At 34.4% G+C, this 18,261-nt stretch overlaps 4 protein-coding genes across 4 annotated transcripts; 2 read left to right on the plus strand and 2 right to left on the minus strand.

The window, feature by feature from the left end:
* The first annotated feature begins 180 nt into the window (after positions 1–180).
* On the plus strand, positions 181–1,597 carry LOC108844074 (selT-like protein). The gene is made up of 4 exons (XM_018617276.2): positions 181–486; positions 592–671; positions 839–1,157; positions 1,244–1,597. The coding sequence occupies exons 1-4, from the start codon at positions 289–291 to the stop codon at positions 1,325–1,327; spliced, it is 681 nt and encodes a 226-aa protein (XP_018472778.2). The 5' UTR covers positions 181–288; the 3' UTR covers positions 1,328–1,597.
* An 83-nt stretch (positions 1,598–1,680) lies between these two features.
* On the minus strand, positions 1,681–5,204 carry LOC108837390 (phosphoinositide phospholipase C 1-like). The gene is made up of 8 exons (XM_057005696.1): positions 4,772–5,204; positions 4,444–4,640; positions 4,228–4,363; positions 3,585–4,070; positions 3,340–3,495; positions 3,174–3,260; positions 1,908–3,046; positions 1,681–1,819 (listed from the first exon to the last, which is right to left on the minus strand). Exons 1-7 carry the CDS (start codon positions 5,075–5,077, stop codon positions 2,747–2,749), a joined length of 1,668 nt encoding a protein of 555 aa, XP_056861676.1. The 5' UTR covers positions 5,078–5,204; the 3' UTR covers positions 1,681–1,819; positions 1,908–2,746.
* A 2,251-nt stretch (positions 5,205–7,455) lies between these two features.
* LOC130509483 (peptidyl-prolyl cis-trans isomerase CYP20-1-like) lies at positions 7,456–9,048 on the plus strand. The gene is made up of 7 exons (XM_057005561.1): positions 7,456–7,616; positions 7,887–7,953; positions 8,064–8,111; positions 8,210–8,233; positions 8,330–8,512; positions 8,623–8,698; positions 8,782–9,048. The coding sequence occupies exons 1-7, from the start codon at positions 7,551–7,553 to the stop codon at positions 8,918–8,920; spliced, it is 603 nt and encodes a 200-aa protein (XP_056861541.1). The 5' UTR covers positions 7,456–7,550; the 3' UTR covers positions 8,921–9,048.
* Positions 9,049–13,454: 4,406 nt separating this feature from the next.
* Positions 13,455–16,507, minus strand: LOC108847724 (dehydrodolichyl diphosphate synthase 3-like). The gene is made up of 4 exons (XM_018621047.2): positions 16,302–16,507; positions 14,440–14,692; positions 14,271–14,338; positions 13,455–14,191 (listed from the first exon to the last, which is right to left on the minus strand). The coding sequence occupies exons 1-4, from the start codon at positions 16,466–16,468 to the stop codon at positions 13,747–13,749; spliced, it is 933 nt and encodes a 310-aa protein (XP_018476549.1). The 5' UTR covers positions 16,469–16,507; the 3' UTR covers positions 13,455–13,746.
* Positions 16,508–18,261: the final 1,754 nt, after the last annotated feature.

Here is an 18,261-nt window from a genome sequence, read left to right on the forward strand (position 1 = left end):
TCCGAGACTGTTATTGGTCGTTAACAAGCCCAGTATGTGCTGATCTTTTTTTCTGATTGGGTATTGAATTGAGGTATTAAATTGTCACTTTAAATAGTTTTGGGCCTAATTGAATAGAAAAGAAAAGTGGGAGCCGCTTTATGTCAGTTTTTTTATTATTATTAATGTCTAGTGGGGGATAGCGTTATAACAGCATCCGAACCAAGTCTAACTCTGGATCGGGTTTTGGTACTTGCTCTCTCTGTCTCGCTTCTGACTCAGTCGAGAGATCATCGGAGATTGAAAAAAATGGCGATGGACAGAGCCCAATTGATACTCTTGGGTTTACCGATATTCTTATTTTGTTCTGATCTGTTCAACCTATTCACTCCTCCGCCTCCAAAACCTCCTCATCAGCCACCATCACCACCGCATATCCCTCACCACCAACACCACCAGCGTCCGGCTGGATTCACACCCGAAACCCTAGATTTCCCTTTTTCTCAGGTACAAATCCTCTTGTATGTTTGTTTGTTTGTTTTGTTTTGTTTTGTGATCTCTCAGTACTTATTATCGCCCTTGGATCGATCGTTTCGTTGCTCTAATTTGCAGAAGAAACAAAGTGGACTAGGAGGAGCTGTTGGATATGGAAACACCGTCGAGATCAACTTCTGCGTCTCCTGTTCTTTCAAGTAATTTTAGTCTAGTCATGGACTTTGGACTAGTTATAGTTAGATACATTAATGTCGAATTAGTTCTTTGATGAGTGTCTTTCAAGTAGTAAAGTTTCATTGCCTTTAAGATGTGTAAGTGAGGGATATAAATTTTGAATTTTTTTTTATAAAATTTTAATGTGCAGGGGAACAGCAGTGACCATGAAGAAGATGTTAGAGACGGAGTTTCCAGGTTTGGACGTGATTCTCGCCAACTACCCAGCACCAGCACCAAAGCGTATTCTAGCCAAGGTTGTACCGGTTGCTCAGATGGGAGTTATCGGTATGATAGTTGCGGGTGATCGCGTCTTCCCCATGATTGGAATCACGCAGCCGCCCGCGTGGTTCAACTCCCTGAGGGCCAATAGATTTGGTTCCATGGCTTCTACTTGGCTTCTCGGAAACTTTCTCCAGTCTTACCTTCAAAGCTCAGGGGCCTTTGAAGTTCTCTGCAATGGAGAACTGGTTAGTTAGTATTAATTAACTCTGGAGTTACTTTTAATTATCATGTGTTAAAAAGTTTGTACTATTCTGGTCTTTTGTATTTGTAGGTGTTTTCTAAATTGAAAGAAGGTAGATTCCCGGGAGAGATCGAGCTGAGAGATCTCATCAGTAAGAAGTTGACAAGGACCTAGCATCGTCGCAGCAGGTAGCTACTGAAGCAGAGAGTATCATCAGCAGAAAGATATATGTCGATATGAAAGGTATATATGGAGAATATATAAACCTTTCCACAAGCAGTGTTTCGATCTTATGTGCTTAAAAGCTGCTTATGTAGCAATACCGTTTTGTTCATTTGGTTTAACTAGCTTTTTTACTCTTTTGATTTAATAATTTTTGTTACATCAGATCAGATGATACCCCTCTTCAAGAAAACTTTATTTATAAGAAGAAATTGTGAAACAGAGAATTTCATTTCACTTCACACAAACTGAGCATGTAAAACTGAGAGATTAATTTCTTCTTCCCTTGTGGGTTTTAACTTAAGGGGTACGTAGGTCAGCCTCTGAAGGGGCTGGTAGTAACTGGAGGAGTGCCGGGATTGTGTTTTGGATTTGCAGACGGGCCATCATAATCTTGGACGTTTACCATCAACGACCTCCTTTCTATTCCGATCTTCCCAACACCTAATCAAACGAAACAAAATCAATCAGAGATGATCCATAAACAGATTGAATAGAAGAACCAGCAAAAACGAAAGAGAAGATATCAAACCTGAAGCAGAAACGGAGCTAGGGGATGATGAAGATGTAACTGTAAGCGTCAACAGTAAAAACACAGCAACACGAAGCACAAAACTCATCTCTCTTCTTTTGTCAGAGCTTTATTTTTTATTTTTTTTGGTTATGAAAATAATCTTAAAAATCTTCTGTTATAGAGTCGTGTCGTGTCCGTCGTGTGTTCCTAAAGAAACGACAACTGAGTGATTTGTTGTGTCTATCCAACTGGTTTTACCCCTCAAATCTCAATCAATATATAACATTTTTTCTTATAATTTACTGGGGGATATAAACGTGGAAAGGAGGCCAAAAAGATTTAAGGCACATGGTTTATGTGAGAGTGGGAGATGACGTGTGCAAACCATGATGTCATGTAGCATTCGGTTTCTAGTTTGTTTTTTTTTTTTCGATTCCAGAGTATCTATTCTTGTATTTATGAAATTTTGTTCGATGAAACATCTTAACTTTGAAGTGGAAACTTACCTGAATATTTTGGGTGATTTGTATAAGTTCAATGAGAAAAGCCACGTGATAAATTTGGGTGAAGAGCAATTTCATTTTTTATTCACAACATCTGCTTTAAGCCTTTAGTGATAACTGCCATGATAAAGTAAGTTTGTGAGTTGCCACAATGAAGCAATCGTTATTACTGGACCACATCATCTCCTTAAACAATATATTATTATCAGCTGTTGGAAATCTGAACAAACTAATGAAACTAAAATCACAAATCTAATAATTTTGTTTATCTTGATCAACTATTGTAGCATCTCTTGCTATATAGCCTGTAGGCTGTGGCTTAGTGATGAATAACAAACATCATCAACGAAACGACTAACGACGCTCCAAGACAAACCGCACGAGCAGTCTCGTGTGCTTGAAGACGTCTCCGACAGGATCATGTAGCCGGACAGCACGAATTCCGGGCCTGATATCCGACAGCGGAAGACATGTCTGGCCTGCGAAATCGTTCGGAGTATTCTTGTCGTGGTCTTTGACTGTGATACACAGAAGAGCTAACTCCGGAACACGCAATGGGAACTCGAATTCTTCATCCCAAACCGGAAACCATTCGTCTGTATCTGTATGTGTTCTGTAACTTATTGTGTCTAACGGTATTCCTGCGATTCCGACCTGAAATACAAAATAATAATAATAGCTGGTAAGGTGACTTGAATGACAAGTAACCTGTTAGGGTTCTTGAAAACTGAGAATTTTAGCTATTTTATCAGCTGCTTCATATGAGTGAGTGAATACTTGCCTTTGCGTAGAAATCCGGAGGAGAGTATCGATCAAAATGATCTTGAGAAAAATCTAGATTCCATCCTTCTCCATTGTAAATCTTCACCTAATCATACATACACAGAGCTAAGATGCTTTCTTGTGACCCAAGAAACGCATGAAAAGGAGACTGACAAAGACAAAACCTTGAGAGTTGTCTTGATCTGGAGATGTCGACTGTAAGGATCAAAATTTTCACCACGAAGACCATTAGAGAGCAAAACATTAGGCTTTTTCACATAACCACATCCACCATTGGCTTTAAACATTCCTTGCATCATCCACAAGAACTTCCCATGACTCTGCGTTTATAAAAAAAAAAACAAGTATACATAATTGGTATATACTAATCTTTCCTTTCTACTGAAAATCTAAATATCTTAAAATTTACTTGCATATTGAAGGCAACCATTTGAGCACCATGAATCCACCCAACGAGAGGATCATAGTTTGATGAGTCAAAACGTGTAGTCTTGGGAAATATCCTCACTATATTCCTCTGCGTGAATTTTACTACATCGGGTCCACGGCTTTTAGCCAGAGTTTCTAGCCACTGCTCGCTCATGCTTAACCGTATGACTCGGTTAGGATCCCCATTTAAGCAGTTCTTTAGTCCTCCTTTGCGGTTCCCAGCGTGAATCGAGATCAAGTCTCTGTATTCGACCGCCACAGTCTTCTCATCTTCATCTTGAATAAGCTCTTCTGCTTTTAAAGATTCAGCTGCTGATGCACCTTGAAAGATCTGTGTCTGAAGATACTCTTTTGGTGGCTTTGTTGAGATCAAAATCTTGTTCTTGAGCGCTTCTGGTGAAGGAAAACGCTCTTTACATTCGTCCCTGCATCGAAACAATGTCCCTCCGAAAGTCTTACTCACCATCTACAAACAAACAATTTAGTTATAGCAGGTGAGATGACTTGAATGGCAAGTAAACTGCTAGGGTTCTTGAAAACTGAACGTCTTTAACGTCTCACCATCATTTCAGGCTCAGTGTTGTAAACAAGATCCGATTCACATGATTTTATCAGAATCTTACCTTAGCGACTTTCTTCTGAAGATCTGGAGACAAATGGTCTTCTAAGGTAAGTACAACAGGATAGTCAGACACCTCAAATGCGTTCTCCTTTACCGCGTTAAGACATTTCTGTAGATCTTCACTACTTGTTAACGTCCTGAGATCAAATAGCAAAATAAATCAAGAAACTGTTATAGACTTCTCTAAGGGTTTTAATTAATGGTTAGTATATCAGACCCGCCGTGACGAACTTCAGCTTCGGTTCCCGAAGAGTTAGGCCATAAATCAAGCTCGATGACACGAACTCCTCTTCTCAGAGCCTTCACAATCGGCTCGGTGCTGCTTCTACTGTTGAGTTGATTCCCAGTCAAGTAAGAGTTATGTCCCGTGTACAAGAAGTAGTGTGATAAAGGCTGACTCATATCTTGCCAAACCTAAAAACCGAAACCCCATATAAATATATTCAACTAAGAAAATAAATTCTCTCTCAACGTAAATATATATTATCCTAAAGTTTACCACGATGGTCTTATAATTTGTAATAGTCAATGTTAAAAAAACTTACCTCGCCTGAAAGAGGCAATGGAGAGTTGAAATCGCTGAGGAGATAACGGTAGAATTCTTCAAGATGAAGCCCGCGAGGGTGGAAAACGCCGTGATGTTTGAGCATGTTGAAAATATCCTTCACGTAGTTTAAATCAGCGTGTGTTTCCCCTTGCACTTGGATCACGAACCTGAGCATCTCATCTACAGACATCCTGCCGTTTTGGGAGTAATCGTCGAAAAATGTTTTGATTTCTTGAGGTGGATCGCTTGATTTCACTTTGAAGCTTCTCACACAACAGAAACACACTTTGAATGTTACCTTCATTTTTTTGTGTTTCTTGATTTTCTTGCGAGAGTTAACTAACTGGATACAAAAGAAACAGAGAGATGCTGTTTCCTAGAAGGAAAGAAAGGAAACTGAGGTTTTATGTGCTTGTGAAACACATGTGTTACTCAAGCACTATAAGATTTCGTTCTCATGTATTACCAAGGAACCTCTTTTATACTATAAAAGGATTATGAATAGTAAAAATAATCTATTAAACTATATTAAAATCTGGACGAGAGAGATGTTCTGTCGGCTGTCTGAATTGAAGTTAGTATTTAAAGCCAAACAGAGCCGTTGATCAAAAGTAAAAAAAAAAACGTGGTACAGTAGTTGAGCCAATGGCTGAGAAACTGGTGTTATGATCGCACTTCTTAGTCGTCCTCACATATAGAAAGATGAAAACTTTATTTATCATTTGCAGCAAATCATTAAAACAGCTAAGGTGTTATTGGTGAGCATTAAAAGTGGAGACATTGAAGAAATAATATAGGGTAAATAGTGAAAGATAAAGAAAAGTCCAAGGTATGTTTTTCTACTTCACATTTTATGAAGAAAAAAAAGAAAAATATTATATTCTTTGTTGAAATACTAGTAACCAATATAAAGATAATTTTTATTAAACTGCTGTACTACTTTTTTTTTGCTAAACACTGTTGTAGCACTTGAAATAAGAGTATATGTTTTTTTTTGTCATCAATAAGAGTATATGTTTATCTTGCTCAAAACTTTTATTAAACTGCTGTACTACTTATATTTGTCAAAATCAACCAGACCCCGTGAAAGATAAAGAAAAGTCCAGGGTATATTTTCTACTTCACATTTTATTATACTCTTTGTTAAATAGTAGTAACCAATATAAAAGATAATTTTATTTAAATGTTGTCGTAGAACTTGTTGAAATAAGAGTATCTGTTTTTCTTGCTCAAAAATTTCTTATGTTTTGTGAAAATCAATAGACCCCTAAAGGCATGCACATTAGAAAGTACTGTATTTCCACAAGTCCTTTAAATATAAATTATTTAAAAGTAATTTAAAGAACGTAACAGGATGAGAACGAATTTCTCCCAAAAAGTCAGATTTTTCTGGGAAAACTTGTTACATTTGTCATTTTAATTAGTGAATATTTGTAGTTATTAAAATAGATTTTGAGAAATTTGATACAGTTTTTACCAGTACTGTATTTACTATCATAGAAAACATTTATATTTGTTTCATACTTTTCGATTTATTATCAACACTGTTGAAGATGTGACACTAGTTCACACACAACGATTGGAAAGTTTCGAAAGCGTGTTTCTACATGCTGTTTCAGGATACCTCATTCTAGCTGCAACGACCACCTCATTAGTTTTTTCCTTTATTTTTTGAATAATCAAAAAGGTTTTGATAAAATATATTACATGCTTAGAAAAAATTAAAGTGCTTAACAACATTATGGGTCTATAATTTATTCCAAATATTATCTAGGAGTGTACTAACATTATTAAACATCAATTTGTACCATATTTTGTATAAAAACAGTTAGTACCAAGTCTAACCAATATGGGATCTATTTCCTTCGGTTCTTGCATTTGTTTGTGTGTTGTTCTCCATTATTGTATGTCGAAGAATCTGTTGCCTTTTTCTTCTTCTCCATCCTAGTTGGCTTGTTAGTCCTTGGAATCGTGTTCTCCTGAAAAGTCCTTACTCGTTTTGATGCAAATTTCGTATACACATTTGATTGATCTCAGGCAAAATCTGATGTAGCCTTTCTCATGATTCTCAAATTAAAGAACTAATATACATGTCTCATGGCATTCAAATATAGCAATTTTTTTTATTAAAAATCATTTTAAAAATTTTGCGGTCCATTAAATCTGTGAGGATCGGCCATGTACACATTCTATACAGCTTTGGTGCTAAACACTTGGACAAACCTTTCTGTTTTATGTAATTATGTTTATGGCCACTGGCCAGTTTAAGTATACTGAGCATGTCAAAATTTATTACATGGTCAGTAGTTTTCTAAGAAAACTTTTCTTCTTTTTTTTTTAAAAAGAGAAAAAATTGGAACTGAGTATTTTATTATGTTCACACTAGATTTAGTTTGACTAAGTTGAGTTAACAAAGCTAAATATGGGAACAGAATCAGGTTCGAACATGAGTATGTTGGTAATCAAAGTAGTCAAAAATAGTAGTAGAATTTTAGCTAGATGTGCTCAAGTTACCCAGTCCACTAATTAGCGAAAGGCCCAAAGTATTGGAATGTGCCGCCATTACATTGATCAAGCCAGGTAGGTAGTAGATAAATGGGCTGTTTTAAAAAATAATAGCCTATTATTCTAAAAAGATTTATGGCTCAAACTTTACACATGGCGGAATATGATTGGATATCGACGTGTTCTTTGTTATGCACAAGTGGAAATAAAAGTGCAAAAAAGTTGACAGAGAAATAGAGAGAAACAGTTGGAGGGTGCGAGAGAGATCAGAGATGGCGAGGTCAGTGAAACTGCTTCTGTGGAGTCTTCTTCTTCTGGGAAGCCTAATCTCTATTCAGGTACATTTATTCAATCGATTGAAGCAAATATGTTGTATACAGAGGGATCTCTATTTATGTCTTAATGGTAAAAATCTATAATTGGTTTAAACTAGCGACGCAAGAGATTCAGGAAGTGGAATAACATATTTTGTGTCACATCAAGATGGGATTGGATTCAAACATCATTGGATTTGTAATATTTGCTGAGGGCTTCTTAGTTACTGCATGAAAGTGTCACAAATGTATATTATGTAAAAAATGAGGCTGATTGATTTGTGGATGTTTCAGGCCAAAAAGAAGGAAAAGATCACACACAAGGTTTATTTCGATGTCGAAATTAATGGCAAAGAAGCCGGTAATCACCTTAGTTTTGATGATGCATCTTGGTGTAGTGTTGCACTTACTACTTGTGCTGCTTTTATGTTAAAAAGACTTCATCTTTTATGGGTTTTTTTTTTGGTACAGGTCGTATTGTCATGGGTCTATTTGGCAAGACAGTCCCTAAAACTGCAGGTACCCTTTAACCTTCTTGTACCATTGTTTCTTGTTTACAAGCATCTTAGCTCTGAGTAAAAGGATTTAACTTTCTTCTTTAATTTTGGTTTCTGCAGAGAATTTCCGAGCTTTGTGCACAGGTAAGAGAACAAGATATTGTTCTTATCCTAATGTAAATTCGAATAATCTATACATTGGAACGAAAGCTTAGCATAAACTGGGGTATTCTCTCACAGGGGAGAAAGGAGTAGGTAAGAAAGGGAAGGCTCTGCATTACAAGGGGAGTTCCTTCCATAGGATCATACCAAGCTTTATGCTCCAGGGAGGCGACTTTACTGATGGTAATGGTATGGGTGGTGAATCTATTTATGGTGAGAAGTTTGCTGATGAGAACTTCAAACTCAAGCATACTGGTCCAGGTTGGTGCCTGCTTCTTCGCTATTCTCTCTATTCACAACGTCAAAGTAACTCAAAGGTATCACTAAGTGAGGTAGGTTTTTAAATAACCTGATCTATCTTGTTCCCACAGGGTATCTATCAATGGCAAACGCCGGTGAAGACACCAACGGATCACAGTTTTTCATCACAACAGTTACAACAAGCTGGTCAGTACACATAATCCAGCGGCATTTCAAGATATGTTTCTTTTTATTTCTTTTACTAGAAAGCTCGGGGACTTGTGTAACAGGTTGGACGGGAGGCACGTAGTGTTCGGGAAGGTAGTTACAGGAATGGACGTGGTGTACAAAATCGAAGCTGAGGGTACTCAGAGTGGAACTCCTAAGAGTAAAGTTGTGATTGTTGACAGTGGTGAGCTTCCTCTGTAACACTCAACTTCTCATGAAGTTTTCTCCATCTGATCATCCATTGCTGTGAGCTTAGTGATTTGAAGACTTTTGTTTTTCAAACGACTATGTTTAGCCACTTAATAAAGATTCAACCATTCTGCTTTTTATTTCTTCTCTCTGCTTATAACTCAAAATCTAAATTACAATGAGATATGTATGTCCCTGCCAGATGCACAAATGAACACAGGAGTTGTGTTCTTAGCTATTATCGTCATATCCTTTATAGTCAGTGTTTCTACAAAGTAAGAAGTTAATGAAAATATATGTATTGTCTTGTGTCAGCCAAAGTGTTTCATAACTCTTAGTCTTAGATAGTGTGATTAGTGAAAACAGAAAACAGATACTTGAGAAAGCGCTTAAAATTTGCTTTACACACAGCTAGGATGAGATATCTAGACAGGAAGATCATTTTAAGATCTAGAGCTAAAACCTGAGCTTAACTTTAGTTTTAACTTAATCAGAGTCACTCTCTGTGTCTAAGAAACTGAACTCTCTACTAGATCCCTCAAGCTTGATCAGTAATGTCCCTCTGTTCTTTTCACAATACTCAACGCCTTCTCTTTCTAGCAGCTTTGTCACCTGGCCATCGATAATCATTATGCCGTAATTGCAGTATTCAATTCTTGGTTTGATATATTGCTTCTAAGCTCGCAATCATCATCAAGCATTGAATTTAAAAACAGTTCAGCTTTCTCTCTATCCCCCAGCTTTCTTCACACAGAGCTCTTTAGAACTTTCCACAAAAGGAAACTCTTTCTTCTTTAAGTAACCCTTGGCGATCACGGAAGACACCATCCCCGTGGCGGCAATAACTCTGTTCTGCTTGCTTCCCATAAACAACCTCTCCCTCGTCAGGTCTTCCCCGCCGCAGCTGGAGCTTGAACCAGCCACGTACTAAGAGCGATTGACCGGTTTATATGGACCAATTTAAAACTGATGACGTGCGAAAATATGAAAACATAACCGTGATATTTTATAGTCGACTTTCCCAGGTTTGATTTCCTTTTCATCATATCTTTCCAATTTGGATTTTCCAGTTTAAAAAATTAGCAAAAATAAGAGTAAACAACTGATTTACACACCACAAGTATCACATAGTATTGACAAAAGAATAATAGAAAGTATCATATAGTATTAATTACGTCCTAGTTACACATATGAAAACTAATCAAAACGGAATGGTTTACAGTCGATTTTATAAGGCTTTGGAGTTGGTGAGGAAGAAAATCGATTTGGGTATTAGTCAAGAAAGTTAATGAGCAAGCTTTTGTTCTTTTTTGAACTATTGTGATGACTGATGAGGACTAACAGAATATATTAGGTTTCTAACTCTAACCTAAAATCAATCAAAAACCACTTGTCTTTTTTTCTAATGGACAATCTGTATATTTAAACAAAAATACTAGTAAGAACTTGTGTTCACTAACTAAGCAATTCATTAGCCTGTTAAACTCCGGTAAATTTAAAGAAGCAGTCTGGATATTTAAGTCTTATACATATGGTTTAAGAAACAACAAACAAAAGGCTCTAACTAGAACCGTGTGTGGCAAGCTATCAAAGCTCTTATATCATTCGTATATACATACTCGAAAAGAAAACTACGTACAAATCATCTTTTAAGCAGCAGTCTTTTATGTCTTTAGGCAGAAGAAATTCCTAAACGAACGAGGATTCAACTTGGCCTTCTCGTTTTTCAACTCAGCTTTGAGACCAGACATGGCACCCTCAAGTTTCTTGACCTCTTGTTCGAGTTCCACAATCCGAGCTTTACAAGCATCGCGTTTCTTCCTCTCCAAGCAAGCTTCGCGTTTCTTCACCTCGAGCTCTGACCACAACCATTCCACCTTTATACCGTCTTCCGTCAGATAAGCCAATTTCTCCGAAGCTCTCCTTAACTCAGCATCAGACAGCGTTCGCTCATGGCCAAGTTTCCGGATGATATGGGAGATATCGCGCATCATATGAAATGCCCTGATTACTGGCTTCTGAGATTGTAAACTCAGTGCTGTTTCTGGGTGTGTCTTAATAATCCACTCGACTAAATCCTTATCCCCCCACGGAATTCCGTATTCGTTGACTTGGGCCCTCCTATGATTTGATTCATCCGGGTTATATTTCGGAAGAAGCATATTAAAAAATACCACTCCTCCACTCATGGTGAGATGTCTTTATAACAATATATATTGTTTTCAAGCGTTTTTCTTCGTGATATGCTCCATTAGTAACGCCTTCTCTTTATATAGGCAGCTAAAGACCGACAATTACTTCCAAATCTATAATAAGATAAAATTGGAAATCCTTTTAGATTTAGTTTTGATATATATCAATAACTTTAAGTCTTTTTACTTTTTGGCCAAAGATAATCATAGATATTTATTGATTTTTTTTTGTATTTCGTTTTGAGCTAGTAGTTAATTAGAAAAATAAATAATATAATTAGGTTTAATTTCTTCTCCTCAACATCCATGAACAGAGCTTCGTCTGACGAAATGAACAGCCTACCTCTATTCTTTAAAATTAAATAAAAATGGTGAAAGGTGTTATTTTTGAAGATGAGAAGTGGGTATATATATTCTTTGAGTTAACGCAAACTAGACAGTTATAGTGTCACCAGGGTTCGAAAATAAGCGTGACTGGTTTCTTGTGTCACAAGATATCATTTTCAATAACAACTGATGCATACGTACGTGATCAAAGCAGAAAAATTAAATAAACGCAACCAAATATGGTATTATGGTATTTCATTTCAAATATCATATCTTACTATAACGTAAAGTTATTTCTGCAGCGCAATTTAATAAGAAAAGTAAACGAACATAACAGAACACACAAAGAAAAATCAAATGAACATAACAGAATAATCAGAGAGAAAAAGAACATATTGAAAATGATGAGAGTAGAAGATTGGAAGAATTGTATATTGACTCTCATAGGGATCATGGTTAGGTAGGGTTACATGTCTATTTATACTAGAGATGTTTCCAACTATATAGATACAAATATATGCGAATAGCTTATACAATAAATATCCAATATTAACAATAATATTTACGATCTCCTAGATCCTTCTATACACTCCCTCAATTGGGTAATGGAGTTGTAGCAGACGGCTTGAGATTGACTCAGTAATCATGCCATTATAGTACTTATCAGCAGTAGAAGACGGTGGTATTGGTTGTGAGGAGGTGGAATGGATAGTGATGATGATAGCCTTCCTTGGTAGTTGTGTTCTTGTTGACTATGTGTAGCGCAAACGCTTCTGGGAGAGGAGTGTTGCTTGTTGAAGATGCACCATAGACTGACAACATAGCTGAGTTGCAGACTTGCAGTAGAAGGTAAAATATGAAGTCACCAGAAAGTGTAATTTTCGGTGGAGAAGGAGCTTATTTTAGTTTATTTTTGTGGTCTTTTTTAAAGTACTGCAAGTAAGTGGAAGAATTTTTTTAAAATATCATAGAACCTTAAATAGTGAAAACGTTTTTTTTTAATTATATATTTGAAAAAGATTTTAGAAGCGTATAGATTGAATTCAAAAGAAACTCGATGGCTCAGATTCAAAAGTTCATGGTGAACTTCAATAGTAGAAGCACTAGATTAAATTCAAACTGGAAATTGAGTTTTCCGCCAAAACCGTAAAAATAAAATTTTCTACAATAACTGAGAAATTGGGTTTTCCGACAAAACCGAATTTTTTTTGCAAAAACAGAGAAATCACCAAAATCAAAAAGTTTTTTTTTCCACGACAATCGGAAAATTAAGTTTTCCCGCAACAATCGGGAAATCGAGTTTTCTCTCAAAACTGAGAAATCGAGTTTTTTCTTCAAAACCGAGATTTCAAGTTTTCCCGCTAATCCCGCCAAAACGGAGAAATCAAAATTTTCACCAAAACCGGAAAATTGAACTTTCCCGTCAAAAACAAAAAAAAAGTTTTTTTTCGCCGAAACCGCAAAAATGAGGTTTTTCGCCATAATCGGAAAAATAAGTTTTTCCTTCAAAACCAAGAAATCAAGTTCCCGTCAAAATCGGGAAATTGAATTTTCCCGTCAAAACCGAAAAATCAAAATTTTCTTTTAAAATCGAGAAATCGAGTTTTTGCCCAAACTGAGAAATCGAGGTTTCCAGTCAAAACCAGAAAATCGAGTTTTCCGCCAAAACCGAGAAATTGAGGTTTTCGTCAAAACCAGAAAATCTATTTCTCTTCTAAAGCTGGGAAATCGAGTTTCTCCACCAAAACTGAGAAATCGAGTGCACCCTCCCCCTCCAAATCAGAAAATCGAAATTTTTCGCCAAAACACAAAATTTTGTTTTTTTGTTGAATTTGCAAAATCGCCACAGTCACAAAAAATGAATTTTCTATGAAATCTTGTTTTTCATCAAAAATTCTCAAAATCAGAAAACATTGTTTGATTGTATTATATATATCTTTTAATGAAATTACTATATTTATGTAAATCACATGTTAATATTATTTGTTTTTGTTTTAAAAAAACTAATAAAATGGGCTAACCTTGAATCAGCCCTTATCCAATCCTTCATGCATAAACTATTAGGGTTAACATAGAATTAGGGTTAAAATAGGGCTGAGTTTATATTTTGTAGAGCTGGACTGAGTTTGAAAACCTATATAGCTAGGGATCATGGTTAGGGTTACATATCTATTTATACTAAAGATGTTTCCTAAACTATATATATATATATATATATACAAGTATATGTGAATAGCTTATACAATAAATATCCAATATTAACAATGATATTTACGATCTCCTAGATCCTTCTATAGAACATAGGATGATCATATGCGATCAAAGCCGACGTCCAAATCGTCTTTCCCTGCACTGGTACGAAACCAGGGCCTCTAGCAACTTGTCTTCATTAAAATCAGGCCAAAGGACCGGTGAGAAGAAGAGCTCCGTATAAGCGAGCTGCCACAAGAAGAAGTTACTAATCCTCTGTTCTCCACTTGTCCTAATCAATAGATCGGGACTTGGGAACTCAGCACACTTTGTCACAAGCTCTCCCTCGAAAAGCGTCTCGTCCACGTCTTCCTCACTGATCAAACCTTGTTGTGATTTCTTCATAAGATTCTTGCAGGCTTGCAAGATGTCGAATCTCCCGCTGTAATCTATGGCCAAGATGAGATGCTTCTTCTTGTAGCTCTTCGTAGATTCCTTTAGCTCTTTAATTGTCCTGAGGAGAGATTCCGGGATCTTTTCAAGATTCCCAATAACAGAAACTCGGATCTCCTCTCTGAAACAAGACAAGATTTCTTGGATTCAATGAGCAGAGGAGAGACTCTATATATGTTAAATAAAACTCAAATACGCACCTTTTGAAATATTGTAACTTTGAGCTGAGGTATCTTTCGAACAAAAACATCAAGCAATTAACTTCGACCTGGTTGGTTTAAATTGTAATAAAGAGTCTTCTAATAAAGTTGAAAAAATATTTTTTTTGGACTCAAGTCTAGAAATAAAAACAAAAGCTAATTGTCTCACCTTTTGTCTTCCCCAATTCTCAGTGGAGAAAGCAAAAGCTGACACTGTTTCTATCCCTAGTTTGAAGCAGAGATCAGCGAACTCTAAAAGCCGTTTGGCTCCTGCCTCGTGGCCTTGTAACGTCAGCAATCCGCCCCGTTCGGCCCATCTCCTGTTTCCGTCCATTATCACTGCCACGTGTCTCGGCATCAGCTCTCTCACAAGCCCTGAAGTTGTCCCCTCCTCTCCCACGTTCACATAAGTTCCCTCGTCACTACATAAAACCTAGGTTATGAAGATAGTAGCGAAGAAATTACAATAGAATGATGAGAGACAGAAAACAACAGAGCAGAGACAACATCGAATGTGTTTTTTCTTTCTTCTGTGTTTAAAGAGTGAAGATACTGTTTCCGTAGTATAGAAGTCATAAGCAAGCATAGTCAAGTGCAGGGGCGGAGCCATAGAGGGCAGAGGGGGTCAGCTGACCCCACCTCATTTATAAAATATTTTTTTTTCATGAAAAAATATAATGACCCCACCAAATATTATAGTTTGACCCCATAAAAATTAAAACAATGAAAACAAAAGCTTAATTTAATTGGCCAAGTAATAATTAGAGATTTAAACTCATATTTATACTGATTTTATGTTCATTTATAATTTAAATCCAATTTAAATACATTACAAATATTACAAATATATACAAATATTATATAATTACATTATTTTCTTAGCAAAACATAAAACTCAGATTTTGAAATAGTCAAAAACTCTTACTTATCCTACTTTTTCTTAAATCAAATTTAGCCTACCATTTCATTTTGTGCTTTTTGTGAGCTACCAAATATTAAACATCTTGTATGTTTATTTTTTTGGAAACAAAAGACATCTTGTATGTTCAAGTTATTTTATTTTTACATTTTAATTTAATTTTCTATATTTATCTTTGGATTTTGTTTAGAATTTGATAAAACATTAAAGTTACTGATGTACTCCCAAGCTTTTGTGAATTATCTCGTCCTTAAAAGATTTTGGAGATTTTTATTTAATATTTAAAATAACTGTAAAAAATCTATAGAAATAAAATTATGAAAATAGTATTACAAAATTATGTCAGTGAATAGTTTTGAATGATTCTTTTATTTTTTTTGTTAAAACTATTTAAAGATTTTAAAAATCCAATCTTAACAAAAACATTTTAAGCTATAGGAAAATACCTTTTTATTATGAATAATTACCTTATTTTAACCATTTATGAATAATTATATTTTTTTATCGGCAATTTTTTTAATCAGTTTATTTATATATATATATATATATATATATATATATATATATATATATATATATAGGTTAATGACTGACTCCGATATAAAAACATTCTGGCTCTGACAGAGGTTTCTCAACATGGTTCTTAAATTATATATGTAATAAACAAAACAAAATCATTGTTTAATTATGGATACCTTATTATGGGAGAAACGTTAACCCAACAACACATATCATACTTTTTTTTTGCAAAAAAGAACCCTATCATATCCTGCAAATTTGCAATAATGTTGCTCTAAGGGCAACTCCATCACTAGTAGATACTGTAAAAAGTATCTTACAGTTACACAATCAGTGTATTACTGATATAATTAAAATTTATAATTTTAATTTTAATAATGAAAATGTTTGAACCAATTATAAATGGACACATAGAAAACTGGGTTTCTAGTGAAGTTCCGAAAATATAGGTTTTAAGATATTCTAAGGATTCTCGCTCTCTTTTATTTATTGTTTTAAATCAGATTAATTGTGAAAAATTGGTGGAAGAACCCATTTTTTGGAGATGGTCTAGTTTAACGCTTAAACTATGATTATAAACAAAAGGAAAGTACCGTTTCTCGTTCCTCTCTTCCTCATCATCGTGCCGAGAAGTTATGAGCTTAATGAATCCGAGGACATTTTTGAAGGATATAGGCACACTTAGACGCCAAGAGATGAAGAGCCCAGGGATGAGAATAAGAGCAAGACCAGTAAAAACAACAGAGAACAATGACACCATTTTATTTTTTTTAGGGTACAAATTGTTGTCTTTATTTTCAATATTATCTCGAATTGGAGCCCACAGCTTCATACTTAAAGATCTTCTAGTTCAAAGACGCACACGATCGGAGTAACTGAAGTATAATGTTTTACGAAAGAAGAAAATAAAGTATGATTTAATTCTCAAAATAAAAATCTCTATAATATTATTTAAAATATCAGTTTTGTCAATCTCACATTAGCTCCCATGACAGTAATTTATATAGGACCATTAACGAATTAAAAGTATTTTTTGATTCCCATTAATAATAATTATTTATGTTTCATTTTCCTTATTAAATCTTTAATTTAATTTTCCTCTTTAATGCAAAACATAATTAATAAAAAGGAAATGTTTTAAAATATAAAAATAGAATTTCATATAAAAATGAATTTAAATTTTATTATTCTTTATGTTTCCTAAAGCAGAAAAAATAAAAAAAATTTAAAATTTAAAATATACTTATATATAATATAACTTCACAATACAAACTGAAATATAATAATTTAGATATTCTTTTCTAAAAGATAGTAATATTTTTTATTATAAATATCTTTTTGATCAAACCATTAATAAGCAAATAATTTTTAAAAACATTAATGATTATTTCATATCATATTTTTCAAAAAATTATTATATCTTATGATCATTTTAAAAATAAATAAATATTTTCAAAAAATTATAAATTATATAACATAATTTATCAACATTTCATTTTTTTAGTTTTATAAAAAAGCACATATCAAATTATGCTTAATCTTATAAAATATATTTATAATCATCCTAGGATAATAGTAAACAAAATCTAACTTAACAAGACGTTCTTATTTTAGTCTCATTGTAACCAAAAAAATATGATCAGAAATTTGATAAAATCCAATATACTAAAATATAAATAACCAACCTTTTTTAATATGAACAATCGAATCAACCAACTATTATGATTTAGTGTGTAATAGTGTTCCAAAAAGTGTGTATGAATCTTCAAAATATTACATGTTTATTAATGTAACTCTGATTCAATATTTATGTTTCCTATTTTTTTTCTAAAACAATATATACCAATTTATACAAAACTTTACAACTATGTTTACATATATAATAGGATGAACTGAACTACATGAATTTAAGAAAATAATAATGCAATTTTAACATAACAAAAATAGTTGTTTGACTTAAAATAAAAGATGCAGTTCAACATATTAAAATAATTATTTGAAATAATACAAAATATTATATATGAAATCACATTTCTAATCGAGATGAAAACATAATAATACATAATAAATTTTATTATACATATAATTTACAAGATAACTTAAAACCTAAGATCATTTATTTATCATCTTTTAGGCAGTCGAAGAATTCTTAAGGCTCGGACTAGTCCTGAACCATGTTAAGTGAAACATTTGTTATAGGCCTCAGAATGTTTTGAAAAAATTACATAGATATAAGCCCCAAAAAATATTTTAGACCCCCAAATGTGTGAATTTTTTTTTTTATTTACGTAGATATAGTCACATGTCCCCAAAATTTCCCCAATAGATTCCTAAACAAACCAGGATTCAACTTGGCCTTCTCGATTTTCAACTCAGCTTTGAGACCAGACTTGGCGAGCTCAGGTTTTTTGACCTCTTGTTTGAGTTCCACAATCCGAGCTTCACAAGCATCACGTTTCTTCCTCCCCAAGTAAGCTTCACGCTTATTCCTCTCTAAGTAAGCATCACGTTTCTTCTCTCCAAGTAAGCTTCACGCTTATTCCTCTCTAAGTA

Source organism: Raphanus sativus, chromosome 3 (genome assembly GCF_000801105.2).
Source record: "Raphanus sativus cultivar WK10039 chromosome 3, ASM80110v3, whole genome shotgun sequence".
NCBI classification, from domain to species: domain Eukaryota; kingdom Viridiplantae; phylum Streptophyta; class Magnoliopsida; order Brassicales; family Brassicaceae; genus Raphanus; species Raphanus sativus.